This window comes from Notothenia rossii (assembly GCF_949606895.1).
Source record: "Notothenia rossii genome assembly, chromosome: 8".
Lineage (NCBI taxonomy): Eukaryota > Metazoa > Chordata > Actinopteri > Perciformes > Nototheniidae > Notothenia > Notothenia rossii.
The window spans coordinates 79461416-79471415 of record NC_136906.1 but is presented as its reverse complement, the minus strand read 5'-3'; the positions used below and the strand labels follow the sequence as shown (position 1 = coordinate 79471415).

At 41.9% G+C, this 10000-nt stretch overlaps 1 protein-coding gene across 1 annotated transcript in view; it reads left to right on the top strand.

Moving 5' to 3' along the window:
• vash2 (vasohibin 2) overlaps positions 1–10000 on the top strand; it is a 65313-nt gene that overhangs the window by 53449 nt on the left and 1864 nt on the right. The window contains exons 8-9 of the mRNA XM_079643287.1: positions 674–774; positions 5624–10000. The exon at positions 5624–10000 is cut by the window's right edge and continues 1864 nt beyond it. Of these exons, the coding sequence (XP_079499413.1) occupies positions 674–774; positions 5624–5693 (171 nt within the window). The 3' untranslated portion in view covers positions 5694–10000. The remainder of the gene's footprint in view (positions 1–673; positions 775–5623) is intronic.

The window sequence follows — 10000 nt, the reverse complement described above, 5'->3', positions numbered from 1 at the left end:
TAGATCTTTGAGTTCATCTCATGGAAAATGGGAGCAAAATCAAAAGTGTTGCATTTATATTTTTGTTCAGTGTATGTCGTTGTTTTATATCATAGTAATCTAAATGCCTTTTGGTTTTTGTATTTTTAAACAGACCGAATAAGGACTTTTGATTTGGGCTCTTAAAAAATAAATAAATCAACATGGATTCTTGGCTCTTAAGTCGGAGAAAGACTAGATGAAAGCAGACTTATCCACAGCAACCACACATTAATAGTTTGTACGTTTAATAAGGATAACATGATGAGTATGTACACGTTCACCAGACCCCTAGCATTCATCTGAACTCAGTTGAACTCTGCTTTGGTCTCCACCGACTCCTGAGAATAAGTATTGCTCAGCCACATGTTCCACTTTCTTCACTATCTAATCTCACATGTTGTGTTGTGTTGGTTGAAAGTCAGGTAGTGTGCAATGTATCATCAAAGCATTTCTCCGAAAACAGCTGATAGTTCAACGGTAAATTTACTCTAAACCAAATCAAAGAGCTAAAAGAGGCCAAAAGGCTACAGGAGTCACTGATGGTGATAGAAAGTGTTTAACCTCGATGTCCCTATAAAAGTATTAAAGTGCAGATTATCAGCTCAGATATTCATATTAACTTTTGTCGCCATGTGTGAATTTTTTTTCTAAGATCCTCAAATCGTCGAGTGCCCAGTCACCAATCAAGGAGCGGAGCCGCGGGAAATCCTTATCACCACGGCGACGACAGAGCACGCAGCGCAGAGACAAATCGTGAGTGTTCTCCATCGTGTGTGTGCGTGTGTGTGTGTGTGTGTGTGTGTGTGTGTGTGTGTGTGTGTGTGTGTGTGTGTGTGTGTGTGTGTGTGTGTGTGTGTGTGTGTGTGTGTGTGTGTGTGTCTCTTCTTCCGTCTGATATGCAGCATATAAGGCTTCTGAGTCCACATATGGATTTGTGTTTTATGCAGCATCACAGAGAACATAAACCAAACTCAATAGAGAAAGCTGGGAATCTGAAACCTTATACAAGATATTGATTAAATCATCAGGAGCTACTCTCCCATTCGGCATTTATGAAGAATAACTAGATTTCTTTATGATGTTTAAGGTGTCTGAATCTGAATCCCTTCAAAGAGGTTTTACAAATGGTTGTATTAGTTGAAACCAATTAAGACAATCGAAAAAGGAAACAAAGGAACGTTTTAACTTTAATATCCCACGGGTTAAGACTCTTGAGAGTGTGTTAAAACTTTCAATGCAAACTCAGATTGAAGTTAGGCAGCCCTTAAAAACACGGTGACTCACCACTCTTATTCAGTGGCACACACACACACACACACACACACACACACACACACACACACACACACACACACACACACACACACACACACACACACACACACACACACACACACACACACAGTGTGTGCTGTCAGCTGTGTCTCGGGATGTAACACAATCTGACTTGGACAACAGCTGCAGCCCCTACTGCAGAGTCACCATAATCTCTCTCTCACACACACACACACACACACACACACACACACACACACACACACACACACACACACACACACACACACACACACACACACACACACACACACACACACACACACACACACACACACCACACTCTGCACCAGAATTAGTCTCAGTCCCGGTTGCCATGTGAAGTGACTCAGCGTTGACCTTTCTAATAAGAAGTTCCGACAGAATGAACCGTATAATTATTCCGACGCGAGTGCTGCAGGTTTCTTTTCAAGTCAAATGAGAGGTGGAGAGTTTCTTTACTCGTGTACCTCTGCTTCTTTTCACTCCAACACATTGTTATTTGAATTGTCTCCTCGTTGCAGAGAAACAACTGCAGGAAACATCAGAGCTTCACATGAACTTCTAAAGCTCCTGATTGTGGCTCTTAAAAAGCTATTACTGTTATCAGCTGAGCTCTTAACAAAGTGTCTCCACTTCAGAGCGACACAGTAATAATCTGTGCTCCTTAGAGAGGGTTGTTCCAGCAGAAGGACTTTATAAGAACTGCCTGCAGGCACACACACATGCAAACAGGTTACATGTTGAAAGATACCGGGATTTAACGACTCATTGTACTTTTTTAGTTTTCAAAAGCCAGTTTGTGATCATTTGTTTAAAGACAGTCCTCTTTGAGGCTGCCATTTAAGTGAAAATGATGACAATAAAAAAGAAGTGAAGTTGTATTTTGATGCTTAACTTCTAATGTATTGCCTTTATATGTAATATGTATTCACATGTTATCAGCTTTAACAACATGGAGGGCTAATTGGTCATTATGAAAATTCCTTTGATCTCAGCTCTGGGAACTTTACGATGTCACACCCTAAGTTGTTAAAAATCCTATTTATAAGAAAGACAATGTACCTGTTGATAAGTGCCTTTAAAGATTAAGATGAATAACACATTGTTCTCACTTAAGATCAGACACCTTCAAAATACATGGTTAAGTTAAGTGCAGAGTAATGATTCATGGAAGGCTTGTTAAAGGAACCTTATTATAAAGCGCTACCAAAAAAGTAGCGCGTGTGTGTGTGTGTGTGTGTGTGTGTGTGTGTGTGTGTGTGTGTGTGTGTGCGTGCGTGCGTGCGTGCGTGCGTGCGTGCGCTCAGGCTGAGTTTCACGTTGTCTCGCAGACCCCACGCAGCAACCAGGAAACGGCCCCCAGTAACCCAGCTCACACTGTCCGCTCTTGAGCCCCGCAACGCCCCGCCAACACGGCACCCAGACCCCACGCAGCATTCCCATCTGTTCGTCATTTCCTGGTTGCTAACAAACGCCATTGTAACACATACACACTGATGTTAGAAGTTAGAGCGATACAAGATGACAAGAACAGGCCGTAAAGAAAAGAGGGAGAAATAAAGGAGAGGACATAAGTAGAGAGGGCAAGAAGAAGAGAAGGAAAGGATGAAAGGAAAGGATGAAAGGAAACGTGAGAGAAGACAGGAGAATAAGGATGGAGAGAAACATGTAGTGGAAAAGGCAGAAAAGAGAAAGTGAAGAAAGAGAGGAGGAGGAATGAAAAGGCTCCACATGTTGGCCTCAACAAATCAACTCTCCTGATGTGTCAGCGAGAGAACTTATAAGCGACCTTCGAAGCACAAATTGCTGAAGAAAGTGAAAAAGGGATGAAGAAGAGAGGGCAGGAGCTGAGAGAGAGAGAGAGAGAGAGAGAGAGAGAGAGAGAGAGAGAGAGAGAGAGAGAGAGAGAGAGGATTAAATCTGATGACTTTTAGAAACTCAGTGAGAAACTTTCCCATTCTCATTTTCTTCACGTCTTCTCTCAGTGTAAAGAGAGCACTGCAGAGATCTGGAGTAAACACAGATATTTCCTCAGAAGGTTCTGGAAGCAGATTCTACCTTTTGAAACGTTAACGAGCTGAAGATAAGTCTTGTAAGCAAAACAAATAGTTTGTTATCTCAAGAAAATGGCTTTTAATCGGGCTGGAAAATGATATTTTTAGCAAGTTTTTTTCTGTCTTCTTCTGTTTTAGTGGTGCATTGCTTATCGATGAGAGTAACACCTACGTCACTTCCGGGGCAAAAAGTACGGCTCCGCCCACTTTTGGTGGAAAACAAAGCTGTCATTTGATTGGCGGCCAATTCAAAATCTGAAGTTTTTGCCAATCTGATCAGAAATGTAAGAAAACCGTGGATTTTCTGATCTTCAAAGAGCCCGATCACGATGGCCAGTCAGGCGAACAATACATGAAGTCATTTGAATTCGACGGTCGGGCTCGATATATGTTAAATATAGCAGTAGGCGATCGATGTCCATAGATGAGAGTAACATCTACGTGACTTTGGTCTCACTTTCAGGGAAACCAACGGCTGTCATTTGAATGGCGATCGAGCCTGAAGCCACAGAGCTCTTCTGTTACTGTCCTTTCTTCTTAGAGGAAGTTCAGAAACACGTGACTCTGGATTTGTTTTAATGTTTGAGGTGCAATAAACGACACAGCAGCTTTTTGGCATGATAACACAAGTACTTTCCGCCTCGTTCATGAGAGTAACAGCTGGTGAAATTAGGGCCTCGCCTACTGATTTTAATTTAACCATATATCAAGACTGATCGTCGATTTCAAATGACTTAATGTAATGTTCGCCTGACTGGCCATCGTGATCGGGCTCTTTGAAGATCAGAAAATCCACGGTTTTCTTACATTTGTGATCGGATTGGCAAAAACTTCAGAATGTGCATTGACCACCAATCAAATGACAGCTTTGTTTTCCCCCAAAAGTGGGCGGGGCCGTAATTTTCGCCCGGAAGTGACGTAGGTGTTACTCTCATCTATTGTTACGCCATTATCAGGTTTCAAATATGCTCTCGCGTTCTAACCCTTTCTTTAATTATCTTTTTCTTATTATTTATTCAAATGTGTTCTTTTTGCAGAACTTATTCTAATTAGACTCTCGATGACTAGAAATGCTAAATGTTTATTCATTCATTTGTTTATTCATTACTGACTGAACTTGTAAGTTGATTAATTCGTTAATGGACGGAACAGTTTTTGCCGGCAATTCTGATTATATTTTTTGTCATTTTTTAAGCAAAACTGTCTTTATGTGTGCTTAAAGTTCCTGAATATTAACTTCATCAGTATTATATACATTTTGTTATAAAGTTATATATGATAGTGAACCACATGAACTTTCTATTTGACTGTTTGTGAGAGAAAACAAACAGTTCAAACCTTGGCTTTAAGAAACAGTCATGGAAATGTTTTCTTTATATTTTATCGACCAAATGATGAATCGATAATGAGAGAAAATAGGACGCTGATGGTTAGTTTGGAGACAGTTGAGGCTTGTTGTTGTTCAGTTTGAATGTGTAACACGTACAGTAAGGAGGACTGTTATTTCTACAGACCCTTACTGATCAGACTCTTTGTCTTCTATCTCTCTCTTAAAATAGTTTTCTATCTGTGTTTTACATTCTTGTTTTACTTTTATGTATGCACCACGACATCAAGTCAAATTCCTCGTACGCGTCAACCGTCAGGGCCTTCAAGGTGTTCAGAGAATACCCTGGAACACTCAGATCAAACAAACAAAAAATCGATTTAATTATATAAATGAAATGAATAAATGAGAATGGTATCTGTGTTGTTGATCTGTAATATCAGTGTTACGTTGATTTGTTTGTCCTTCTCGGACCATGCACTACGCATTTCAGTGGTTTTGTGTTAGAAAAGAAAGCAACCAATCAGATCTTGTTCTGGGTCTCTGGGTAGAATATCCTTCAACAAGGTATTCTACATACTTGATCGAATGCCCTGGCCGTTGCACTGAATGAGAGCGTACGTTCGGACTGACAGTTTGATCAACCAATCAGATATTGATTTGTAGCCAATGGGCGTGTTCTTTCAGAGTTTCCCTCGACTCCAGGGTCCTCTAGAAGGTCCGCTAGTTAACTGGCTCGAGACAGCGGACCTAGATGAATGCCACGAAGCAATTCATGCCGTTTTATTGTTTTTAACGTTGAAATGGCAATAAGTGAAGAAGAAGTGGTTGTCAGTACCCTTTTCAAGACGACAATTCGTCAGAAGGTCACGTTGTGATAAACCTGATTGTGTCTGTGTTTCAGGCCGGCCTCGGTGGAGAGAAAGCCTCCGGAGCTCAGCACTCTGAACGACGGGTACCAGATCCGCATCTGACCCGTCCTTCTGCTCCTCATCGTCCAACATCCGTCCACTGGGGAGCCATTCTCCATCATCACGTGTTTCTGAGAGCTGGATCATGGACACACACACACACACACACACACACACACACACACACACACACACACACACACACACACACACACACACACACACACACACACACACACACACACACACACACACACACATGAAACAGGGAGAACTTCTAAAAGCTGAGACTCAGAGAAAAGAGAGTGACTGGAAGGAACCCTTCATCATCTTCATCATCTTCATCATCATCATCATCATCATCACACACCTGAAGTTGCACAAATAAATAAAACGCTCACCCTCGATCAGAAGATCCGAAGAATTGACACCAGCGTATTTCTAGATTTACAACATTTCAATCAACTGGGAATGAAAGGAAGGGACAACAAAGAATTCCCGTGACCTCCTCCGTGTCTTAAAGAAGGGCTTCAGCAAAAAATCACCAAGAAGGAAGGTAAGATAGATATCCAGATGTTTGTATGAAGTGGTTTAGAAGGACAGGAAGCCATGGTGGGAATTTGACGACAAAAATATGTTGTTTTTTTTTACAGAACGTGGAAAAAAACGTTATTTAATTATTGGTTTTGACCTGTTATCGTGTGAAAGGATTAGTTATCATGCTACTTTTAAAGCACAATTTCCCTACAGAGAGTTTTGGAACATGTTCTTTTTGTCGTTGTCGGTTTTCCAACATGGCCGCCCTTCAGCCTGCAGGGAGACAGGCGTCTGAAGGAAGCAGGTTCACAGCTCAACGTGTCTCACTTTATTCTCACACACTCGCTCGGTTACAGAAGCAGAAAAGGGTCAGTGAAGGTCCTGAAGTAACGTTTTAGTTACACTTTGACTTGTCCAATTAAACAAGACGAGTGATTACACTTCCAGACCGTATTGATCACATTAGAGGAGGGTGGAATAAAGAGAGGACGAGTGATGGAGGAAATCAAAGGGGAGAGAGGATTCAGAGCAGGAGATCAGATCATTAGAGCACTGCGGCAAACCTCCTGCACCCCCCCCCCCCCCTCCTCTTCCTCCTCTTCGTATTCTCCTCTTCCTCTGCCCTCTGTTGACAGTTATCTGAATACATAAACACTGCTTTCCAGGAAACTCTGTGAACAGAAACATCTCAGTACAGAGGAGGAGTAAAGGCAAAGACTTCATTTCTTCATCTAGATTTTAAACAGCAGGTTTTTTAATAACTGACCCTCTAACTGAGACCTGGAGACACTTAAGCGCCCACTTCTACTTTTTAAGTGATATCAACAAAATCAGTTAAACTCAATTCTGTTTATTTCGATTATTTCAATTTTCTCTTGCTTTTTTTTGGTGTAAATTGGATACCTTCACCTCTTTAGAGCTCTCCCACCCACTCCAATGTCCTCACTGAACCTACAGCCTTTGGTTGCAAGTGAGAAAAATGGGGAACCACTGATGAGTGAAACCAGTGGTTATGAGAGGCCTGAAGAAGTGAACGTATCCACTATGACACAAGAAGAAGCAGACATCGGGACATTAATGGTGCATTTCCACTGCAGCGCTGTTTAAGCATGCCGTGCCAAAACCGGCCCGTTTTTGGTTGCGTTTCCACTTGGGGTAGTTCCGGCTAGCGGGTACTTTTTCACAGTTTTTCTGGCTCTCCAAAATCGAGGTTCTTAGCGGTCCAACAACCGAGCTGAGTCGGGCTGAGTATGCTAAACTAGAGAGAGAATCGCTGGCAAGGGGGCTACAACTACAACAAGATGAACATATTTGACCTTTGATTTAATTGTAATCCACGTTTCTAAATGATGCCGAAGTAACAACATACTGATACCGGATAGTAAAAACCATGAATTAATGCTTTGACCAGTCTGCAGACAGACGGCAGGCGAAACACCTTTTAAAATGCGTGTTTTCTGAATGGAGCTCGGCTGATGTTGGTTTTCTGTGGCTCTCACTGAAGATGACGTCACGGCTGCGTCTACACTGCGTTACTATAGTTACTGCCCCAGCTACTAAACTTTAATGGAAAGGCCTAACTATACCGTACTAAGCCGAGCGAAACCCTGCAGTCACAGTTCTTCATCTTTTCTCATCTCGTTAATCCCCTTCTTGTCACTCAGATTTTAAAAGTACTCGTACAACAAGAAACACCTGACCTAAGATTCAAACATGAGCGAAACATCAACAAAAACAACACGGTTATTTAAATATAGACAGAAATGAGTAGGACAGGCTTAGTGTCTCACTAATGGACCTTAAGAAGTGTATACTGTATTATTTACCAAAAAATCAATCACTAGCATCTCCAACAAGTATCAGCAGGTTAGAGGAGCTTCACATGTGATGACTAGCCTCACCATGTGATCTCAGTTAACACACAGCTGGAAAACTAAATCACCCAGCTGCTCGTGCACTGAGACAAAGGACGAGGAGGAGGCAGAGAGGGAACGCTCTGAAAAAGACTTTGTGATATCAGAGTGGATGTTAGAGATCAAGGATGCACGGTCAGCACCCTTTAATAGCTCCGGGATGATATTACCTGGTCACCAGTTGACGAAAACCAGACAATATATTAGAGTTTTGTCTCGTTTAAAACTCTACGATGGATGCTTTTGGGGTCAGACAGAAATGTAAAACGTCAAAGCGTTTGGTCATGCAGGTTTTCAATCAGTTACTCGTGTTTTAAGAACGAATGAGAGTCAGGAAACCGTGAGAGTTCCCTGTAAATAGTTTGATCGATGGTCTTTTCCAAGTGACCTGTTTGTACTGAATGCACTGCGTCACACTTGACGCGTCATGAGGATTGTCCAAAAATATCTAATCAAGTTTCATTTCGATTGTTTGTCTTTTGGACTCTCTTGACGAGGCCTTCGATGAACCTCAGCTGAAACGCTTGAAATCAAAGAAGCTTGAATTCTCCGGTCACATGTCCAGTTTGAAACTCATGGTTGGTCATTTAAACCTTTCTGCTTGAAATGATGGTCGGATATATCCAAGCCAGACGAAACAGTATTGAGTTATTTCACAGAAACAGATATTCAACACATACTGCTCTTGGACATATTCACATATCTATGTTTATTAATGTCTGTTACATCCACAGAATGTACTGTACAGGTCTAAGCCTTCAGACGAACAACTACACAAGTCAGTTAAATACGAAATAAAAGATTTGTTTATGTACAAACAGCCCACCAGCATTATGCACATCATTAAGGGGTTTGGTGCCGTCCCTTTCAGAGGGAGCTAGATCCATGAAATCTACTGACGTCTGTAGTTCGTGTCTGAAGGGTTGAATCTAGGGAGAGTGGTGTTTCCCAAAATGAAGATGATCTTTGTTCAATAAGGCTGCACCGGACCATGAGACGGCAACCGCAAAACAAAAACAAAAACAAAAAATCTAAATCTTTATCAGTGTCAGCGACAAAGGACAATGTTTGAGTTCAATGAGTGACGATAATGTGCCAAAAGAAGCCAAAGCATACGAGCGAATCAAGCAGACCTGGATGTAAGTGAATAATTGAACTCGTTAAGTGATGATTGGTGAACGATGTGATTCAAACAAAGTGTATGTGTGACCTGGTGCAGCTTTAACGTCATCTCAACTGGAGCAAAGATAATCCAACATATCTGTGACGTGTTGGGGATAAGAACACACGTTACGTTTGTTACTTTCATCGTCACTCGAGATCAGGAGGATGCGTGTGTACGGACTGTTTGTGAATATCGTCATTTGATGGTTTTATGGCTTTTCTTTGAATGTTCCCGTTGCTTCTCGCTCTCAGAACACGTGTGTGTGTTTTGTTGCCAACTGAACATCCGAGCTTTTGCTTTCCACAACGAGCTATGCACACAAAGAAATCTGTGTCTTCCACAATTCAAACCCTGGAGGAGGAAGGTGTTTGTGGCTCCATCTACACAACGACATATCTCATTTTAAAACATCCGTACAGAGAGAAGCCTTGGACAGTTAGACGTGTTCTCTGTGCCAACAACGGTTAGCTTTTAGCATTCGCTCTCGGTGCAGGGAGGGAAAGCAGAACACATCTTTTTACGTGTTTCTGATGATGATAGAGATCTGAGTCAAAGCAACCAGCGCAACATTTTAACATTTCTATTCAAACGTTGTAAAAGTCGGTGTTTGTAACGGCCCGTCCACACAGCGGCGTGCGTCAACGCTTCAGCATTCACTTTGAATGGGGTGACGTCACTTTTCGCCGCACTGCATCGTGGGAAGCGACGTGGAGCGTTGCTGGCGTGGCTCGCTGCAAAAGTTGAGCAATGTTCAA